Raw genomic sequence first — 23,089 nt, 5'->3', positions numbered from 1 at the left:
TAACATAGATTTGTGCACACATTATACAGTTTGGAACTAGCTGTCGCAGGCTTTCTCTACATTGGCAAGAAGCGCAGCATCATCAGCATACAAAAGGCAACAGACAGTCAAATTGATAATTTTAACTCCAATATATTTAAACCTTTCAGTTCTTAAATAGAGTAAACAGCAATGGTGAAATTACACATCCCTGCTTAACACCTATAGACCAAGATGAAAATAAACCACTTACCTAAAGGTGGGGACTGACCGGAGCATTTCGTTGTATCGTAACATTTACGGCGAGCATCTGACTTTGGATGGAACACTCGGAATGTGTGGGGAGCAGCTCGGCTCGCTGTATTGACTACAAATGCTTGCATCGTAACGTAGCACGTTACGACGGAATGACTTCGGTCAGTCCCCACCTTAATGTATGCAGTGCTGTCCATATACAAGGGTTAAACAATCCATTTAACAACGGTTAAATGGATTGTTCATTGCTTACTTCATACTCGAATAATACCTTCCATAGTAATAAACGTACATAATATTTGAGAAATTTAGCTATTGTGTCTACCGTTATTTTTCTCAATATTGAATGCGACCATGACCACAATAAGGTTGGGAATCCTTAGTCTACAGATATTTTTTAAAATCTTTAGTTCTGGAAATAGGACAAAAAATATACAGTAATTAATTGAAGATTGGAGTTGATTCTGTATTTAAAAAAAAAGTCAAGTGAGAAAAGACGTTCCGTCAATTGGATGCAAAGAATAAGTATAGAATTCAAGGAATTGTCAATCATAAACTTAACACATTCTGATTTAAAAAGAAGTAGTAAAATATTTAATAAATTACATACCTACCTATTTATGCTTCTTATGTTTTTAAATTCGTAACCATGGCTACATCTTTTCAAACATTGCGTTTACAGGAGTGTTATTGCTAAAGTAAAACCGTACCATAAGCACTATTATTGATATTAAAATAAACTGTTTTCTTGTGCAACTACAAAGAGAATTGCTTTTGGATATCTGCAAGATAAAGCAGCCACTGGCAATGAATTTCCTCAAGAGCTTCTCATCCCCATTAAGGTACAAAAAAAACCAAGATCCGAAATGCATTTTAATAAAAATAATCATTATTTTGCATGAAAGTGCGATAACGCCATGTTCATTAATATTTCAACTATGAAAGACAAAGAAAAATATGAAAGATATGTGAGACAAGAACAGATCAACAAGAAAGAACAATGATTTGTTCGTTGATACGAGGCAAATGTAGTTGAAAATTGAAACTAAGAAATATTTAACATGAACTTTAAGTCTAAGTTTTACAATGTTTCTTTTTTTAACCCTTATCTTTACTCAATGGTGCATAGGGCGCTTCATCATATTGATGTAATGTTATCTTGGTCCTTAAAACACGAAGGCAAGGTGATCAGTCCTTTGCTTCAAGTACCAATGCAGGATGATATTAAATAAATATTATAGTGAAAAATCTTGAAATTAATTTTGACACATGACATTAGTAAAACGTATTTTGCACCCCCTTAGGGTGGCCGGAACATTGGTAGAAGGTATACAGATTCTTAAAACTCTTATCCGCACCTCAAAGGTGCACAGAGCACTGCATCATATAAACGCAGTGTAATCTTGATTGTTAACACATGAAGGAAAGGTGATCAACCCTCTGCTTCAGGTACCAGTCCAGGGTAATATTGAATAAATATTAGAGTGAAAAAATTACTTTTATTTACCCCCCCTGGGAATCGAACTCGGGACCTCCAGAATGGTAGCCGAGCGTGCTGACCATTATTAAACTATGAAGGCGGACAAAATACAGATTAATTTTCCTTGTTATTAAAATTATTTCATTTTATTTTTTATCAGACACTGGGTTATTCACCCTACAAGTGATAAGTCAACTTGTTTCATTTCAACTTGAGATGAAATATGTATTGCTTTTTTTATATGAAGGAAGTCTGAGCATCCCAAAGCTTGTGACCTGGCTTTGGCTGGCTTAAGCAATCACTTCATATATTTGTGTAACGTTCACCATTCTGTCCATTATTAAACATCCATATTGCATTATTTTTTTTTAAACTTGTATCTCTTTCACGTCTGGGTAACATTTCAATAGACTTGGAGTTCATGATGGAGTTCAATGGGCAGAATGGTGAACGTTACAGACATCCATCTGCTTTAATATAAAAAAAATATATTGAAAAAACAATAGATATTTCATCTCATATATAGAGACAGATAGATAAGTTGAGACACCTATAATATTAAAATAATTTCTTTTGTAATATTTATTTTCAAGTTAAGAACTCTACTTGCTTCTTCCTAAAAACAGTAATATATTTTTATATCTAATTAAAATACAACTGAAATATGTAATTATGTACAAAAAAAACTATATTTTTAGGAGGAAATATAATCATTATTCTTCTCAGAGGCATCTCGTAGATGCAGAAGCATCACATGAAAATGATACCGAAGACGAAGTAAGTGAAAAAAGTAATAATGGAAAAATATCCAAATCTGAATTTAAAATGGAAAAGCTTTCACCAAACTCAATAGACACTGACAACTCCTCAGAAAGAAGCAGTTCTCTAAATATACCTTTAAAGGAAAACATTTTAAAATCCAAACCATCGATTGACTCTTTATCTGAAATTATTGATGAAGAAAATAATAGTAAAGCATTAAAATTAAAAAAGACCATCGTTATTGATTCAAGTGTTAATGACACCTCAATAAGTAATTTGGAAGAAATTGAAAGTAAGTCAGCATCTCTCGACAATTCAGCACATAATATGAATGATAATGATGAATCTAGTTCAAAAAGTTCCTCAAGAAATAAAGATAAAGATACGAACCGTGACAACAAATTGAATATTGAGGACAACTTACCTCTCGAAATTGTGGAAGAAATAGAATTGAAGCCTTTAAAGAAGCGAGAGAGAAAAAAACATAAACCATCATTCACAATAATAGGTGAGACATATATTATTTACTGATTTTATTTTATTTTACTGTCCGCCTCCGTAGTGTAATGGTCAGCACGCTCGGCTACCGTTCTGGAGGTCCCGGGTTCGATTCCCAAGGGGGGTAAAATAAATATAAGTGATTTTTTCACTCTAATATTCATTCAATATTACCCTGGACTGGTACCTGAAGCGGAGGGCTGATCACCTTTCCTTCATGTGTAAACAATCAAGATAACACTGCGTTTATGTGACGCAGTGCCCTATGCGCCATTGGGTGCGGATAAGGGTTTTACTATTATTATTTTCAGGAGTTTTTATTTATAAAATTTGTTTAAATAATATTAAAATGAGATGAAAGAAATCTAAATTTCTATTATAACTTAACAATACAATTTTATTTTAAGACTTACGAAAATTCGTTTATTTTTTCACCCTTTTTAATTTATTCAGTTTGCTATGTATTTTAATTAGTTTCATTTCAGGTGTACATATCATGAAAACTGATATTTTGAAAAATCATCCATTTCTAAATAACCCATTCATAAAAATATACATTGTTGATTATGAAAATGAAAAATGCCTTAATCTTGGAAAACATAATGATCTTTTGATATGCACAAAACCATTTGATTTTGTCAAACATAGGTAAGAAAATGTTTATAGATATTTTTTTATACAATAAGCATAATGTTTATTTGAATGTACGGTGAAGTAGTATTTTATAAAAGTGGTGCTACATAAATTATTAATTTTTTTTAGAACCATAGTACCTGAATGGAATGAGCTAATTTTATTCGAAGATAGAATAATTGGAGAAGCCAATAAAGTTTCCAGCATTATAATATTTTTTGAAATAACAGATTTACTAAACAATAATTTTAGTAAAGATGGTGAGTTGGTTTATTTGATTTAAATTATTTTCATTCATTTAAAGGTTATTTATAAGGATCTATATTTATTTTCCATATGGATTCCTCTACAAAGATTTTAATGTGCAATTGATTATTTATTTTAACAAAGTGATATATAAATTTAATATTTCAGATTATTAAGTTTATTATTTTTTAGTTGTGTTCTAAGAAATGTGTATCTTTAGCTAGAAATGCCTACAAAACTTTAAATTAAATGTAATAAAGAGAAACTAACTTCTACATGTAACAGTTTTTTATGATTGAAAAAATTCTAAATCCTAAAATGCGGAATGTTAAATATATTTCTTGATAAAAATCTAAGTTATTTAATGAGTTTTTATACTATTACGTGATACATGAACTGGTTATTTACATCACAAATAAAACAAATAAGTAATTATAGTGAGTAAGTAGCTATGAATGTTACAATGTTAACGCCAAAACCATTACTGAAAAGAGTGAATACAATATTAACTATGTATCTATTAATCGGTTTTGATTACTTATGTTTTACTATATAACCAGCTTGACTATTCGTTTTCAGATGTTAGAAAGCATCGAACAATTGCTTGGGCATTTCTTAAACCCTTTGGGAGTAACATAAAAAATGTTGCCAATAGAAAAATAAAACTCCAATTGTACGAAATATCAGAAGTAAATAACGACACTTCCTTACCAAAATCTTATTGGTCCTGGAAAGAAAACCAGAGGAAAGTTTATCCTGCTGTATTATATGTCGTGTTGAAAGCTGTTCAAATAAACCAGAAGCAAGATTATATTCAAAATATTAAATTTAAAATTTTTAATAGTGAACAAAACAAAGAACAAGCTATTAAAGATGTGAGAAATACCAATTCTCTTACAAAAACAGTGAATTACAATATGAGAGAAAAAGGACAACAATTTCAAACACCTAACCGAATAGTAAAATATTTAAAGAGTAAAGAGAAAGGAGCATTTATAATTAAATTCAGTAATTGTGGGAAATATTTGGCCTATTCGACGAGTGATGAAGAAAATGTTGTAATATTTATTTATAAGGTAAATTATTTTAATTGTGTTATGAATAAAATTAAAAAGAGGTCAATAAACAATATATGTATGTTGTTAACTTACCACATTGTGTGGAAATTACTCAATAAGTACCTATTGACAATTTCATTTGAAAAATGTCTACCTTTGCTTAACCCAAATTCTGTATCTTTGTTGATGGCATTATGTTGTTTACAGTACCTTATTTATTTTTAAAGTTGGTTGCAAAACCAAACAGAAAAATGATGAACACAAAGAATTGAAATTCCCTGAATCGTGAATACATATTGTGTGAAGCAATAAACCTTATCTGACGTAGTAAAAAATAAAATAAAAACATTGAAATATATTATTGTCACTAAACTAATTGTAATGAATGTTTACCAAATAATTTAACAGAAAAAATATTGTCTCATTTATTTTATTCTCATAATTCTTAACATTATGAATTTTGCATTTACAAAATATTTTTGTTGTTGTTAATATCATGATTTAATTAGATTCTCTACGTTCATGGTTTCATTATCTGCCTATAATATTTTAGCAGTTTCTTTTTTTTTTTAAATTAGAGACTTAAGGAACTGGTAACTTTTTTCAATGTCACCATTATTGCTGTTTCGATATATTGTAATTTCCCAAAATGCATGATTTGTTGCTTTGATTCGTACGCAGTCTCACAGGGTGTTTGATGTCATTACAGTATGTGCTAGGATAAAATTATTTACGTGTTAAGATGATCTCTTTTATTATATTTTATTTAGATCTGGAACTTATTGGAATGTATCTCCCGTTGGGTCTTACTATAAATACTACGAATTAAAGTACAAGTTTGTTTCAGGTACCCCAATTTACACAAGAAGCTCAACTGGTTCATCACAAAAACTTTGTTTACGACATTTGCTGGAGTGCCTCTAGCGATATCTTACTGACTGCTTCAGCCGACTTGACTGTGTGTGTGTGGGACCTGAGTGATAAGAAAGGAAAACTTTTGCAGCAGTTAGTGCATCCTGCTTTCGTATATTCGTCACAGTTTTGTCTCCTTGATGGAACTATTGTAACTGGGTGTTACGATAAGACAATTCGGATTTGGCTAAATATCGATGACATATATGGTCTAAATCAGGAACTTTTAGGTCATGAAGGATTCATCAACTCAATTTGTTTTGGATATAAAAGTAAAGTTTTCTATTCAGGAGACAGCACGGGAATGATTATCAAATGGAATAATGATAAACAAAATTGGTTTAAAATTTTGTAAGTCTTATTAATACCATCTATGAAATTTTATATGATAATATTCATTCGCCAACCTTCATTTAGTCACACATAGAGATTACATATTAATTTCGCACTTCACTAAGGATATCAGTAAATAAATCTAAACCAAATTGTCACACCATGATACGGTGTAGTTTGAATAAACGCTTTACTGACAATTTTTAATAACATTTTAATTTTTTTGACTACATGAAGGTGAAGCCAAAATAAAATATTTAAAATTTTGCAATGTATCAGGGAACGAATTATTGAATAGAAATATATATTTACAGGACTATTAAAATAAGCGAAATAAGGAACCATATCATTAATGATCTTGTCATGTTTCCTGACAGCCGACGTTTACTTGTAGTATTAAGGAATACCATGTCATGGGTTTTGGATGTCGCTACATCAACTTCACTTCTTTGTTTAAAGGATGGATTTGAGTATATGTGAGTATGAATTGTGCATAAAAATGCTAACCACTTATTACAGATTAGTATTGGAAGAACTAGTGTATTTTCTGATCACCATTGATTCTCTTCATATTATAGGAAAAGATCTCGCTCTATGCCAGGATTCCACCCATACCAAAGCAAATGTTCACCTATCAAAGGACCTATCACCAGGTTCAAATCCAGGCACAAAGCAATTATTTTTTTTTGTAATGTGATGAATTCGTATACAGTGAAACCTCTATCTATCGTTCCTCGAATAATCGTTTTCCCGGATGTGTCGTTTAATTCTTCTATCCCGAATTCATTTCATACAAGATAGATCGCATCGATCGTTTCTATCTACCATTTTACCGCATTCATCGTTTGAATCACGCTGCACATTTGACATATTTTGTCTGTTTTTTTTTACATTCTTCTCAATTTTGTTACAATCGATGACAATATTCCAACGTGTGGGAAAGAAACTATAAAAAAAACTTGTGTGACTTAAAGTTGACAGATACGGCAGAGATCGATACTGATGAAGAGGAGCTGCTGCCTGTATTTTTATTTTCAGAAGTATGCACACTCTTTTAAAAATTAAAAGCTTTCTACTACGCACATTCAATAACTGATGCCACGAAAAATTATATTTGCAAAGCCCAAAATATACTGTTGATTTACGGAAATAAAACAGTCAATAAACAAATGTCCATCAAAGATTTTTTACAATGCAAGAATTTTAATATTTTTTTGGTTCTGTTAAATAAATACATTTATTTGCATCTAAAATTTGTATTCTGCTTAGAATTTTAACCTAACCATTGTTATGCAGATTGGGAGGACGGTATCTTTACTCGATTGTATCTTCTTGTGTATTGACTTCTTAATCCCCCATTCATTGTTTTCCCGCATTCATGGTTTATTTTAATAGGTCCCTTTAGAAACGATAGATAGAGGTTGCACTGTAATTTTTTTGTTTTCATATTTTTCTATTTTCATTTGTTAGATCTCTTAACACATTATTTACGGGAAACGCTTAAGAGCGTATTTTACATAATGTTAGTAGAGAGCGAAAGACGCTTATGTAAGCATTATATTTGCTCACTTTTCGTAGAGCGTAAGAGACACCAAAAAATATTGTACAGATCGGAATTGGGTTTGCGGTTACTTGTGATTAGCATACTGAGGGTCAGGCGGCAGACTGTCTGAGTATAATTAGACAACAATGTGTTAATATGTATAAATATATATTTTTATTTATTTTATTTTATTTTAGATATCAACTACGAGGATCTATATCATCTTGTGGATCATTAATTTTCATCGGAAACTGTGTGTGGTCTGGATCAACAGGAAAACTAATGGCAATTTACAATCCGACTTCATTTCATCATCACACAATAACTGGACTCCATATTCATCCACAGTACAATATAATTGCAATAGGATGTGGATTTATCAAATCTTCTGTACTTGTATGTGATTTCCTGCACAATTTTATAGACCCGAATATGAACATGGAAATATTTACAGTTTCACCAAACAGTAATAAGAAAGAAAATATTCTTCCCAGTGTAAGGAAGAAAGAAATCGATTCCGACAAAAGAAAATTGGAAGAAACTGTACCAGCCCTTAAACGATTTAAGTTTAAAAAAATACCGAGCAGTTCAAGTATGAATAAGGGACTCGTGGAAAGGATTCACGGTTCCAAGTTATGGAGTTTAATAACCAAAATGGATGATGTACTTTTGATTGCCCGTAAAGGTCGAGAATATGCAGAGAAAAAATCGAATGCTTTGAATGTCATTAAAGTGCCTCAAAATATGGATCACAATAAACGACAACGGTTTAAAATAACACAGAGCAGCAGTGATACTACAATATCTGTAGATTTGTCACATTTTAATCAAATATTTCAATTGAGAGCCGACATTCACAAATCGCCAGAAGAAAAATCTCAAAATAATGACAGCGAATGTACTTATACAATTGAAAAAAATAAAGAAGTAAAAGATGATTCGTCAACTTTGAGTCAGGCAGAATCATTAGAGGATGATTTACAAACTTACACTCTTTCAAATGCTATTAGTTAATGAAAAATAATTTTCATGAAATAAAATAGTACAAATATTTTTTATTGATCTTATTGAATCTAGCAGACAAGTTTTTTGAGAAGGGAATATGAAAGTCTGTGTATTTACAGGAGCTACAATTTGTCATTGGTTGGCTAAAGTAATCTCTGTAAATATTTTGTTACATTAACCATTGAATTAACAACCATATTATTTATCATCGCCATACCATAACATTCTTTGGTTATTTCCTTTTAATAACATTCCTTTTCTATAACGGTCATAACATTCCTTTTCTGTCTAGGCTCCAAAACTGTGGAACGAATTACTAACATATCACTCCTTCCTTTTCTGGGATCATATCTCTTCCTCAACTCTTTACCTGATCCAACTTCCTATACCTTACTTATTCTATGTTTAAATTTAAGTCATAAAATAATTAAAATATTCTTATTGGAATTTCTCATGTTATATTGAATTTCCACAAGCAAACAAATCATTCACATTATGTAGTCTGTCTTTGGTTGATTGAAAGATATTGTTTCATATCAAAAATACCTATTATTCAAGAAGTTTTGTAAACAAGAGAATTTTCCAGTATCTCAAATACTAATGATGTAAAGTCAAATTATTCTGCACCTAAGGAGTGTTTAAGGTTATTATTTTTAAATAAAAAAATTGATGATTTTCTGGTGTATTTATTTTCATTCATAACATGTCAGATATATTAATCTGGGATAATTTTAATAACACATTTGTTTTTATATTTAAGGTTAAGGCAAATACATTTTATTTTATTTCCAAAACACGGAGTATGTATCCATGTGTGTAAAGCTCGTAAATTTGATAACAGAGTGCACAATATAATATTGACTTGTTACTGTACCAGTAAAAATAACTGGATTTTAGTGTATACTGATTTTTCAATCTTCTAGGTGATTTCTAAATACTACATAATTTAACAATTTTTCATAATATGCGTAAGTATGTATATCTACATATATAATGCAATTAGAAAACAATTTTGAGTGGCATTATACAAGATAATTAGTGTAATAAACTATATATATGTATAGAACAGGATGCAAAAGAACTAGTTGGAATTTGACTACAAAAAATAATTCTAGGATGCCTTAATAATAATAATTTTGGATAATTTATATACCGCCATTTTCGCAAAATATTACTGAAGGGCGCTTAAAAGCCTTCCATGAAAATATGAATAAAGGCATTCCTATGAACACAAAACAATAAATGTCTGAACTATTACGAGATGTAAACTTTTATTATTATTAATTTAGATTATTATTTGAGCTTACTACATATAAAACTTATGCATGTCATATGAAAAGGTAGAGATTCAAAATGATCCTAGTGTATTAAAGTTTTGCTCTATTTTCGGTACATTTTGCTGCTTGCAAAACACCAACATTATTATCAGTCATGTTATTTATTGTTTCGGCATTCACTTTGTGGTAAGACATGATTAAATTATAAATAAAACACTTGTTTTTTTACCATTTGACTATTATATTTTTCAGTCTTCAAAAATTTAATACTCAAGTAGTAAAAAACAAATGTTTTATTTATAATTTATTATCAGTCAATGAAATATGGATACCGTATGGATACACATAGCAATTATTCATATAACACTATTTTTTAACATGTTAACACATTTCGGACAGGTGTTTTTGACGCTTGCGGACATCTGACGACAGGATTCGATATTTGTGTACATAAAGTTAAGACCTGAACAATGAGATTGGTACATAATATTCATATAAAAACATTAAATAATTCCTTTTTTTCTGACTTTGAAATGAGGCCAGCACAGAAGGTAAAAATACCCTTCTTGTCCTTAAGCATCAATTGACTGAACGGGTAAAAATACCTTTCCCATCTTAAGTGTATTAATAGATTCATATTTTAACTTGATCACTTCAAACTTATTGAAATTAAATATTTTATGAGCTAAATAATCTTTATACATTGAAAATGGCAACAAAGAGTGTACAGAAAAATTAATCATAATATATATGTTGTCATAAAGTTATATACAAATCACATGTTGTATTATGTTGTAAAAATAATAAAGTCTTAGTGAATAAGGCATGATTATGTAAACTCCAGATAGTTGAGAATCTACGGTTTTATCGGAATCTAGAAACAAATCTATAGAAAATACGATTTATTAAAAAAAATTTACTTCATATTATTTTTTTTCCATGCCTTGATCCAATCGATGATACGTTTCATATTTTCAATCATTTGTTCCTCAGTGTTGTTTAACAGCTCATGAACTATTTCTGGTTTATAGGACGATTGGGCTTCTTCTAAAATTGTTTGGAATATTTCACACTGAATATTTTCTTCTAATTTCTTCCCTGAATATCCTCTAAAAAGGTTTGAAAAATATTATTATTAAAAAAACTAGTATTAACCTGTGGAGCAGTACTAACATACCCGTATACAAGGCATAATTTCTTATGCAGTACTCTAAAAAAAATATTAACATGAAAATACTGACTACTTTTTTTTAAAAATATAATGTAAATATACAAAAAAATATTACACAATTAAAATATAGCTCTTACAATGTTTCAAAATTAATTTTGTCACATCGCATCTTGCAATGATTTGTTATTACAATGATTTCATATTTGGTATAGTTGAAATAAATTAACTCATATTAAAAAAGGAGATTATTAATGATTAATATGTAAAATACTACACACCTTTTTGTTACATAGAATTGTTTGGTATAATTTTGTGGGATATTAAAATTACCTTCATTCTGTAAGGTACATTATTTCTCAGTAATGGAAGAAATGATCAAAGAACATAACATTTCAAGACAGGTTAACTAAAGGTGTGTAATATTAGTTTTTTACTAACACCTTACTATAAGGCAAAACCCTGTTAAGTTACAAAGTAGCTATAAAACTACATTTAAAATGTTTATAAATAACTTATAATAAGGATTTATGAAAAAAAAGACATAAAACTTACCGTGCGATTAATCTGTCATATAAAATAGTATTATCAGTTCGCAATACAAATACAATGTCGAACCATCTCTCTGGGAAAAAATCACATCCGTGGTAATCCACAATATTTCCACCTTGGCTCATCATCGGTTCTAGATAATCCAGCAACTTAAACAAAATCAGATAAACAAATAGTTATGGTTAAAGTATTTTTTTCTACATTTATTCAGTTGTCTGATACCTTAATACAAATTAAAAAAATTCATAGAAATCTATAGTAAGTATGAAGTTATTCGAACCCCGCCCACTCCTTTCATCCTACAAGTATATAAGTTGATTCGTCTATAGGTCTAATTCTATTGCATGTTTAACCTCGGCTCGTAACGCATGTCTGTGTCGAAAACTTAAGTGAATGTTGGTCTTCGGGTCGACCAAAAATCGCATATGTTAGACATTTTGTGTAGTTTGAGTGAGTAAATGGTGTTATGGTGGTGAAGGGTGGTATTTTTTGCATGCTGTGTTAGTGATTGTCCTGACGAAGAGACGGGTACGTCTCGAAACCGGTAAACATAAAAATCTCGGTGAGTGGTTATATACTAATATTATTAACATTTTTGCAAAAAAAATAATAAATGAAATTATTATAACAGTATAGTTATATAATGGTCTCAAAATAAAAATAATTAGACGGCTATCAGTATTGATTTGATGCAGTTAGACTAAGTTTTTAAATTCAGTCACTTCACAAACTGTAATGATTTACACCTTCCTGAATAGCTAGAATATTGACTCTTGACTGTTTATATTCAAATCAATGCATAATATGGCTGAAGAATATTTGAAAAAGCTTGAATGAATTAGCTGATAAACATTTTACACTTGGGCAGCTGCTGCCATGATGAAGTTATCTTACCAGCGCAAAAAATCTGAAAGTGTACCTTCGCTGATGCGAATACTGCATTTTTACGTCATTATTAGCCATAGAAAGTTAAATATGATTTTATAAGTGTAGGAACTATTGGAAAATATTATTTTTGCTTATTAGTTTGTAGGTTCTCATCCACTCTGACCCTGATACACATCATCTGTTGCAACCAAGAAAATACATTTTTTTGAATAATGGGACACACCTTTTCCTCGTCTAATATGGAAGACTGATATTGCTTGTCATATTCTGTGAAGCATTTGTTGTCTTTAACTATGCTAGATATGTCTTGCCAAAGGAGACCGGTTTTCTTAGATAATTCTCGGCACAATCTAGTTTTTCCAACTCCCGGAGTACCTAGACAGAAGAAAAATTATTAACACATGCCATGCAATCAAACAGCGCGTTTTAACGAAACACAGTCATCAAGGTGAATTAGCAAATATGTCTTCAGATCTTGGATGAATTGAACTATTTTTAGTAAAATTGTATAAAAATATACATTTTAACAATCTTACCCGTGATCAAAATGTTAGGCCCTGGCATTGAGGAACTCATTTTATAGAATGCTTAAAATAATTTGAAAGCAAAAATATTTTGAAAATAAATTTCCTTCAAATTATGTGTTCTTTTTTTACTTAGGAGATCTACTCAATCGACAAATGTAGGAAAATTAATACCGTAATTTCTATTGGTTTTAAACTAAACTTTTTATTAATTATAATTCCAATTAGTGTAATCGACGAAACAATATTTCTTCTGTCATATAAAAATTGACAGTTCTATTATCGCGTCATGTGCATTTCGTTTGACGTTTGACCACCGCGCAAAAATTATATATGCAACCGCGGATCTGATGTGCGCCCATAGACAAACAACCATAGGTTTCAGCAACTACAATCAAGACAAAACAGAGTTGTATAATGTCACCATGGTTTAAAAAAAATCTATATGGGGACAATTGTATAAAAGAGATTGAACGTATGGGAATCGGAGGAAAAATGTCAAATATGTCTATTAGTTGCTTGCTGTACTGCCAGCGACCAGTGCGGAGGATTTGCAGCAAATAGAGTCAAGAATATTATACGATATTGATCTTTTAAATATGGAAAATGAGTTGGCAGTGAATAAAATCAAAACAAAGGTCATGGTATATGAAAGAGAGAAAGATGTAGCGGAATACAAGATCAACAAAGGTACATGATAAATGCCTGGAACAGGTGGAAGATTTTTACACCCAGGAAGAATATCAATGAAAAGTGGAAAGAGATATTTAAAAAAATGTGATTTGAATAAAGAGATTCAATCAAAATATGTCCATGAAATCTAAACTGACGGTTCGCAAGGAAGTGCTAGTACTGACACCGTATGGAAGCAAAATATGAAATTGGAATGAGATGGGAAAAGAAGAATGAAAGCATAGTAAACGCCATTGAAATACGATCCCCCAGACAAATGTGTAAAAAAATCATTGAATGACAAAATTAAAAAAAGAGATAGTACAAAGGAATGTAAAGCTGAACAACGGATACTTGAAAAGATCAAAAAACAAAATTTTAAGTGCAATGAACACGTGGAGCGTTTATTTGGGAAATGTGAACAGGCGAACAAAACGAGGATGGCGAAAAAACACTTGGTACGATCAGATCAATCAGAACCTAAAATCTGGTTGTGGCAAAATTCTGCGCAACCGGAGGGTGTGTATAACTAAATGTATGGATGTGACAGAAGCTAGGAGTGTATGTCAGGACAGAAAAGTGTGGCGTTTCATTCTCTCTGCCTACCGCTGCTGAGAAACAGCGTGATGGTAGTAGAAGCAGTAGTAGCAAAAATCCGTAATATGTAACTGGAATGTTTTGAATTACAACTTTTATTTTTACTATGTACTTAGTGCAGAATAAATGTTTTTATTTTACTTTTAACCCCATTTTACAAATTAGGTAGGATATTATAAATATTAGAAGTGAACGTAGCCATTATTGTTGCGCACGCACATTTCCGGATAGCGGATATGGTTGCACGAAATCCTCCTTCGTGTACAGCCATTTCTCGTCCATTCTCTTTGGGGCTTTTGCCGTGTGTGGATTGTTTAATTGTGCCGGTGCTCACAGGTAACGGCTCTGCATGCAATGGCTGTTGAATTTTATATTTTACTTAATCGAACGTTTTTAAAATCACAAACTGTCCATTAATGTTTCAATACTTACACAGAAATTAGTATTTCGTATCCGGCAGTAGTGGTCTTGTTATATTTAAATACCAGTGATAACCAATTAACTTGTACGATATGTGATTTTTTGTATAGATAATTAATTTTAAGTATCCTAGGATTTTGGAGTTTATTTGTTTCTTTTAAATAAGTAATTAAAACTAGTTATCGCAGTTTTGAATTACCCGGTTAAAAGTTTTTCGAGACATGTGCTTACGCGTCACCGGTGTCCGCGAAACACGTGGTGGATAACTTATAACGTGTCAAATAGTGCAATGAATATTGGAAAGTTGTAATTAGCTCGATTGACTTTTAAATAATGATTATTACTTGCAATCGAATCTGTTTCCACTAGTGAATATACGGTAATCTGACCAGTTACAGATATTTTCAATTTTCCGATATGGAAGTCCGCCATATTGTCCTGCCCTAGCACGACATCTTTGTAGTTGTAATGTCACCCACATTGTAATAAATGTTCGGAAGATGATCATTAATCGGGATATTGTCTTTTTTTCAGATCTATTACCATGGGCAAGGAAAAGATCCATATCAACATCGTCGTTATCGGACATGTCGACTCCGGCAAGTCCACCACCACCGGTCACTTGATCTACAAATGCGGAGGTATCGACAAGCGCACAATTGAAAAGTTCGAGAAGGAAGCCCAGGAAATGGGCAAAGGCTCCTTCAAATATGCCTGGGTTTTGGATAAGTTGAAGGCGGAGCGTGAACGTGGTATCACCATCGACATCGCCCTGTGGAAGTTCGAGACTGCCAGGTACTACGTCACAATCATCGACGCTCCCGGACACAGAGATTTCATCAAGAACATGATCACCGGAACCTCCCAGGCCGATTGCGCCGTGCTCATCGTCGCCGCCGGTACTGGTGAGTTCGAGGCCGGTATCTCCAAGAACGGCCAGACTCGCGAGCACGCGCTCCTCGCCTTCACCCTCGGAGTGAAGCAGCTCATCGTCGGAGTCAACAAGATGGACTCCACCGAGCCCCCGTACAGCGAGGCCAGGTACGAGGAAATCAAGAAGGAAGTGTCCTCCTACATCAAGAAGATCGGCTACAACCCCGCTGCCGTCGCCTTCGTGCCCATTTCCGGATGGCACGGAGACAACATGCTGGAGCCCTCTTCTAAGATGCCCTGGTTTAAGGGGTGGGCTGTGGACCGCAAGGAAGGCAAGGCTGAAGGCAAGTGCCTGATCGAGGCCCTGGACGCCATCCTGCCCCCTGCCCGCCCCACAGACAAGGCCCTGCGACTCCCCCTGCAGGACGTCTACAAGATTGGAGGTATCGGAACGGTACCAGTCGGCCGAGTGGAAACTGGAATCCTCAAGCCCGGCACCATCGTGGTGTTCGCTCCCGCTAACATCACCACTGAAGTCAAGTCTGTGGAGATGCACCACGAAGCCCTGCAGGAGGCCGTTCCCGGAGACAATGTGGGCTTCAACATCAAGAACGTCTCTGTCAAGGAGTTGCGTCGTGGCTACGTAGCCGGAGACACCAAGGTCAACCCGCCCAAGGGAGCCGCTGACTTCACTGCTCAGGTCATCGTACTCAACCACCCCGGACAGATCTCCAACGGATACACTCCCGTGCTGGATTGCCACACTGCTCACATTGCTTGCAAGTTCTCAGAGATCAAGGAAAAGGTGGATCGCCGTACCGGAAAGTCCACCGAAGACAACCCTAAAGCCATCAAGTCGGGAGATGCCGCCATCGTCATCTTGGTCCCCACCAAGCCCATGTGCGTGGAGTCCTTCCAGGAGTTCCCTCCCCTGGGTAGGTTCGCCGTGCGTGACATGAGACAGACCGTGGCCGTCGGAGTCATCAAGTCCGTTAACTTCAAGGACCCCAGCTCCGGCAAGGTGACCAAGGCGGCCGAAAAGGCCACCAAGGCCAAGAAGTAGCTAGGCCTGTTATCTGCTGTGCTACCATTTAAAATGCTTCTTAAACACTTTTCCCACCGAAAAGTGTTCCGCAGGAAAAAGGCTTTACTCATTCCTTACTATATTTTTCTACTTCAAATATTATTTTATTTTATGTAAGGTTTATATACATACGGAATTTGAGATATTTTTGTAACTACAATTTCGAAGTGTAAATTTCATAGTAATAAACGAGTAGCCAAGATTTATCCAACTTATTTCTTTTATTTCTATTCCATTTTATGTTAAATTATTACTCAGCTGCAGCGTATAAATGCAATTGTTTTTATTAAATGTTTTCAATATTGTGTTTGTAGAACTAGCAATTAGGAACTGAATATCTAATTAAAAATATGAGTATGATTTTTTTTATTTAAAAACAAAAATGTTTTGCCTTTTTATAATGCCTTGATAAGTGCCCAAGGAGAAGAAATGGTTTTGAAAATATATAATAAAAAACTGTCAAAAATGTTTTTATTTTTTTTCATTAGTAAAAGTAGATCACTAAACATAAAGACGATTTGCATTTACGCACTCCTTATTACCTGCATTATGGGAGGTTGTGCAACTGCTGCCTGCTGTGCTTTTATGATAAATGATTGTGAAATAATTTGATGACTCAGTACAGGCAGTTAGTCATCCAACTACAATTACTAGGAACCAGGAGGCAAGAATTTCTAAATGCGTTTTTTCAGAATTGTTCTTTTAATGGTTGAGACTGACTGGAGCATTTTGTCGTAACGTAACATCGCTTGTTGCGTAACGTGTTACGTTATGATGAAGTGGCTCCGGTCAGTCCCTGCTATAAGTTGCAGTACAATAAAAAAATAATAAACATTAAGGATGGAAACGTAATTCTACCAGTTCGGTCGATTGATGCTTAAGGACAGAAAGGGTATTTATGCCTTCTGCGCCGGACTCATTTCAAAGTCAGAAAATAAGGAATTACAATTTTAATGTTTTTATATGAATAATTTACACCAATTTCTTTGTTAAGGTCCTAACTATACCATACATACATAATTATCAAATCCCATCGCCAGCAGTCCTCAGGCGTAAAAAATACCCGTCTGAAATGTGTTAGCTATATGAGAGAGCGTGTGTTCTGGCTTAAAGGAGAATCATATATAGACAAATAAAAGGTTTTGTGTTTGTAAGTCTGTAATGTCATTTAATTCCAACTTGATTATTTAAAAACTTTTCATTGGCTCCGGTAAGTTGTGGTTTTTTGTTGTTGATGTTTGACTACAGAACTGGTGTAGCGTATTCAGTTCCTGCTGATTTAAAGATTGAGATAATTTTGTTTGGTCTATATTGTTAACATTTCATACTTAACTACTCCATCCCTGGACTAAAGTCTATAAACTTTTTCTTTCCCAGCAGTCATTGATCGATCATTGCTCTATATTTAGAGGTTAATATAATAAGCAATACTGTCATTACTTATTTTTACTTTGAATAAATTGTCAGATAACTCATTCTGAAATATAACAATAATGAATAACTTCAAATGAAATGTAGAATTGTCTTATTATATAAAATTAGTTTTATATTTTAAACTCCCGACTGATTACTACTTTATCTGTAATCTATTTAATATATACAGCAATATTATAAAGCATTAAAAAAATATGCTGATAAATATTGTTGAGATTATCTCATACTGTTACATTCTTTGTAAATGAGTTGTCAATTTTATCATCAATTTAAATGTTAAAAAAAAACTTTAAATGTTTCTAAATATTAATTTTTAAATGTGTTAAACCAAATAATGCTCTAAAAATTATCAGTGTGGTGAGGTGCCCTATGCATAATTTGGCTCCACAGATCTGAGAAGAACATTTATAAAACGTCTGGATTAATCCGAAAAGCAGGACTTGTCTTGATTTCAATAATTAATTATGAAAACGACATTGGATCAATCAACGGCATATGCTGTCTGAGCAAGGCACTGAATCAAATCGACGAGGTGAAAATATTGTGACTATATGGAAGCAGGGTCTTCCCTTTCATATTCATGGATATGGAAATAAAATATGTTTGATGGCAAGCAGATAACATAAGATGCCCAGGGTGTAGGATATTACTGCTACAAGAATTTGGACAATTTATAGAGTGCCGTTTTAGTAAAATACTATCTCAAAGGCAGCTTACACATAAAATATAATATTGCTGTGTAGAAACACATAATATTTAAGATGGCTTATCATAACACTGCGGAGGTGGGAGTTTGTTGTTGCAACCCCCTTTTTATTCTAACTAACTAATCATCACGCCGCTTCCCGCAGGGGTAGGCAGAGATAATCGAACGCCACACCACTCTGTCTTTGCAAACATTCCTCGCCTCTTCTACATTTATGCATCTCCTAATACATAGCCGACGATTATTACGACTCTTGACCCGGCCGCTTTTAAGTATTTGACATACCTGATTATGCCAGGTTTTCCTCGGTCTTCTTTTTCCAACTACATTCGCCTCATAAATTTGTTTAACCATTCCTTCCTTACTCATACGTTTCACATATCCAACCATCTCAAAACACCTTTCTTAATTTTATCGATAATGCTTATCTCAGCCTTGCATTCTTTCCTTATTTCATAATTTGAACATCTATCAAACATCGTTTTGCCATACATTCGTTTGTGGGATCGCATTTCGACTGCATTCAGTCTGCTTTCATCCTTCTTTTGCCAACTCCATGCTTCGCTTCCATACATAAGGGTTGGAACCAGAACTCCGTTGTGTGCCAGTTTAGCTTTTGCTGATAGATTTCACTTTTTTATTGTTATTTATATTATACATAATTTATTTATTTATATTTTGTATTCAAGGGTTGATTGATATACTCCACCCTCATCTGTTTCGAGTCGACATGTATGCATTATGAATAGGCTTTGTTTAATAGCTCATTTTGCAATTTTTAAATGTGTCGTCGGTTTTTCTTTGTTTTTTCCCCAGAAACTTTATCAAGTATGTAATGGGGGGGACTGACCGGAGCCATTTTGTCGTAACATAATACATTACAATACGAGCATTCGTATAGTCAGTACAGCGAGCTGAGCGCTCCATCCATAGTCGGAGCACTCGCCGCGAACGACATTACGTTACGACAAAATTCTCCGGTCAGTCCCCACCTCAAGAGTTCATGACACACACCTCCATCTGCTAAAAAAAAATTACTTCCACCATTTTAGGGACTTACAGACAGTTGAAGCTGTCAAAAATGATTCAAGTGAGATGGTACAAACATTGGCTTTATGCATAAGGATATGCGTGAATACTTAGCTTACCATTCAGCAGTATGTACAACTTTCTTCATTTCGAACCCTCATCCGCACCCAATGGTGCAAAGGGCACTGCATCATATAAACGTAGTGTTATCTTGATCATTAACACATGAAGGAAAGGTGAACAGTCCTCAGGTTCAGGTACCAGTCCAGGGTAATATTGAATAAATGAGAGTGAAAAATCACTTATATATATATATATATATGTGATTTGAAGTATCAACCCTGGGAATCGAACCCGGGATCTCCAGTCATTAGCCAAGCATGCTGACCATTACACAACAGAGGTGGACGTACAACATTACACACGAGTATTCCTTTCACAGATATAGTTTGTATTTTAACGAGCAAAATCCCTCTGATACTTAAACGATATATTGGACTTTGATGACTTATCACTCGTTTCTCAATCAAATTTCATAACTTAATACTATATAATTGTACTATAATTTTTGTAAATTATACTAAAAAGTAAAAAAAACCGATGTATTAAAAACATCAATAATACTCCACTTTCTTGCTGCGATAACACAGCACTTTAGTCATATGCTAAATCACGCATGCCGCCTCTATGGCGGCACTCGAGTGCAAAGCGTTAAGTTATCTTTGTTATGGCTGAGAAAGGTCATTAAAGCGGTATTTGGCAATTTTTACCTGAACAGGAGGATTATGAAGGAAATAAATAGACAATTCAATGAAAATTATTTTATTCTTGACATTTTATGTACAATAGAACATTCTTAACCTACAGATAGCTATAATACGTAGTTGGAATTATAAAAAATGTATTGTATTAACAATTGAAATATATTAATTTGACTCAGATTTTTTCATATTTAATTCCTTTTCATAAACCGTGTGTGCATATTCTTCTGCAGTATGGAACCGATTTCTTTCATTATGCGGAATTATCATTCTAAAAATAATGACATATGCACTAATTGCAGAGATTACTCCAAAAGTAATTTTTACAGGCTGCGGCAAATTCTTAAACATACTCATTCTGCTTTCTGTAAATTACAATAATTAAATGCAATAGCACAACATAGTAATAATACACCAATGTTTGTAGAAAGTAGAGCAGAAAGTGACTTTCATTATTTTAAACTAATTTTTAGGTTTGAAGTGAACTAACTACACAATTTCCAGAAACAAAAAAAAAGCGGTAAAACAATTCATTCATTCAAAGCCTTATCCGCACCCCAATAGTGCATAGGGCACTGCATCATATAAACGCAGTGTTATCTTGATTGTCGGTGGAAAAAGAAGGAAAGGTGATCAGCCCTCCGCTTCAGGTACCAGTCTAGGGTAATATTGAATAAATATTAGAGTGAAAATATCACTTTAATTTATTTGACCCCCCCTGGGAATCGAACCCGGGACCTCCAGAACAGTAGCCGAGCATGCTGACCATTACACTACGGAGGCGGACAAAACAAAGCATTTAGTAATTATAATAGGTGGCATTTTATTCTAAAAAATTGTAACTATGCTAGACAGCCACCAAGAGCCAACACTTGACGCATTTGTCTTTACAATTGTTAGGGAAAATCATTTTTAATTGCGTCCAAAGTACAAGCCCAGGTGGAGACTACCAGCACTTCAACGCTTTCTGTGAAAACTATTTGACGTAGTTTTCAAGCGCGGAGCCCTGCGAAAAAGGCATTTTTAATGATGAAAACGAAAGGCTAAATTAAATTGGATGAGATAACAAAATTTAAACCTTAGAGTATTGGATGAAGATGATATTCTCCAAGGATTTAAAATTAAATTTGGCATAGATAGAAGGAAACTACTAGGAAATATGGGGAAATATTTCATCCCAAGAACGTCACTCCAGCTGTTCACCTTACGTCTTAATACAGGGGTGTAGCAGTTTGAGCCTGCTAAATTTACTCCAGGTCACGATGAATGTCATCCATTATAACTTGCTTTTGGAAAATCACATCATTAGAGCACGACCACAGTATACTTTCCGCTTAATATGTTCGATAGTGATAGTGAATACAATATGAAGAAATGATGTAAAACCAATAGAGAAACATTAAATAGAATACGTGACCAATAACTGTCTGGATTATTTGCAAAATAATATTATGGAATACCAAACCAAAAGCAAAATAATTAAATAAAAAACGAACCTGTTTTGGAGGTTGATCTTGCTGAGGTAATGATTTAAAGATTGGATACCATATATAATATCCACCTACAATACCCAGTACTGTGGCAAGTAAAATCTGTGGTTTCGTTAAGCCTCCTCTTCGTACAATCCGCATAATAATATTATGATATACAAAATAATGTAAGATTTATTGTTCATATGCTATTGAATTTTCAACGAATTTAGAAATACAGTAAAAATAAAAAGCAAAGATAAAAAAACAGTAATGTAAATTGAAAAATGACATAACACGACACCACAGACAATAAATAAATTTTATATAGAAAATATTATTAAGTAGGTAACCATGTGATAAATGAAAGCATTTTTTCTCAAAAAAAAACTGCGTTATCATTATCGTTTACGTACATGAACTATTAAGGTTCTATTTTTGTTAGCAGTTGTAGCTAGTCAGAGTTTGATTGAATATTAAAACTTTATCAAATATCCCAGTGGATTAAGAATTTAGAATGTTTTAGTATAGAATCCGGCAGCCGGGGTATTTATAAAGGTGGAGATAGACCGGAAAATTTCGTCGTAACATCGTAACATTGCTCGTGCCGAGCATCCGAAACTATGGATGGAGCGCTCGGTTCGGTGTTCTGACTGCCTGAATGCTCGCATCGTAACGTGTTACGTTACGACGAAATGCTCCGGTCAGTCTCCACCTTAAGGCTCATGATGAGTCATAGGATAATTAATTGATCACTCATTATTGACAACCACTTAACTCCTAGATTATATCCCCGTTAGATCTTCAATGAAAAAAGTCACATAAATATAAAAATTATCCAAATCAACATTACAAAATTATTTAACATAATAATATTTTTAAAGATAAGAAAAGCATTAAGAGAAAGAAACCTTTAAAAATGAAAATAAAC

The 23,089-nt window shown here is 33.2% G+C and overlaps 2 protein-coding genes and 2 long non-coding RNA genes across 4 annotated transcripts; 2 read left to right on the top strand and 2 right to left on the bottom strand.

Moving 5' to 3' along the window:
* Nucleotides 1-926: 926 nt before the first annotated feature.
* Nucleotides 927-9,380, top strand: LOC148313966 (uncharacterized). Its single transcript, XR_015839269.1, has 8 exons — nt 927-1,076; nt 2,413-2,984; nt 3,460-3,622; nt 3,737-3,867; nt 4,433-4,929; nt 5,759-6,174; nt 6,471-6,632; nt 7,897-9,380. It is a non-coding gene; the product is annotated as an uncharacterized LOC148313966 (long non-coding RNA).
* On the bottom strand, nt 9,375-13,479 carry Ak6 (adenylate kinase isoenzyme 6). The gene is made up of 4 exons (XM_088277577.1): nt 13,126-13,479; nt 12,813-12,964; nt 11,705-11,850; nt 9,375-11,090 (listed from the first exon to the last, which is right to left on the bottom strand). Exons 1-4 carry the CDS (start codon nt 13,163-13,165, stop codon nt 10,898-10,900), a joined length of 531 nt encoding a protein of 176 aa, XP_088133703.1. The 5' UTR covers nt 13,166-13,479; the 3' UTR covers nt 9,375-10,897.
* A 1,182-nt stretch (nt 13,480-14,661) lies between these two features.
* Nucleotides 14,662-16,970, top strand: LOC148313964 (elongation factor 1-alpha). The gene is made up of 2 exons (XM_088277565.1): nt 14,662-14,718; nt 15,337-16,970. Exon 2 carries the CDS (start codon nt 15,347-15,349, stop codon nt 16,736-16,738), a length of 1,392 nt encoding a protein of 463 aa, XP_088133691.1. The 5' UTR covers nt 14,662-14,718; nt 15,337-15,346; the 3' UTR covers nt 16,739-16,970.
* Nucleotides 16,971-20,734: 3,764 nt separating this feature from the next.
* LOC148313963 (uncharacterized) lies at nt 20,735-22,463 on the bottom strand. The gene is made up of 2 exons (XR_015838598.1): nt 22,186-22,463; nt 20,735-21,054 (listed from the first exon to the last, which is right to left on the bottom strand). It is a non-coding gene; the product is annotated as an uncharacterized LOC148313963 (long non-coding RNA).
* Nucleotides 22,464-23,089: the final 626 nt, after the last annotated feature.

Source organism: Brachycentrus maculatus, unplaced genomic scaffold (assembly GCF_059751285.1).
Source record: "Brachycentrus maculatus isolate JH-2025_06_01 unplaced genomic scaffold, ASM5975128v1 h1tg000004l, whole genome shotgun sequence".
Classification (NCBI taxonomy): Eukaryota; Metazoa; Arthropoda; class Insecta; order Trichoptera; family Brachycentridae; genus Brachycentrus; species Brachycentrus maculatus.
Note: the sequence above shows the minus strand (reverse complement) of the source record. Positions and strands in the feature narration are given on the sequence as shown.

Excerpts from the sequence above, each read along its gene's own strand:
- Ak6 (XM_088277577.1), bottom strand. The coding sequence starts at position 13,165 with ATGAGTTCCTCAATGCCAGGGCCTAACATTTTGATCACGG. Across the intron at positions 11,851-12,812 it reads CCATATTAGACGAGGAAAAG|TTGCTGGATTATCTAGAACC; the intron begins GTGTGTCCCATT and ends ATTTTGTTTAAG. Across the intron at positions 11,091-11,704 it reads TATGACAGATTAATCGCACG|AGGATATTCAGGGAAGAAAT; the intron begins GTAAGTTTTATG and ends AAACCTTTTTAG.
- LOC148313964 (XM_088277565.1), top strand. The coding sequence starts at position 15,347 with ATGGGCAAGGAAAAGATCCATATCAACATCGTCGTTATCGGACATGTC.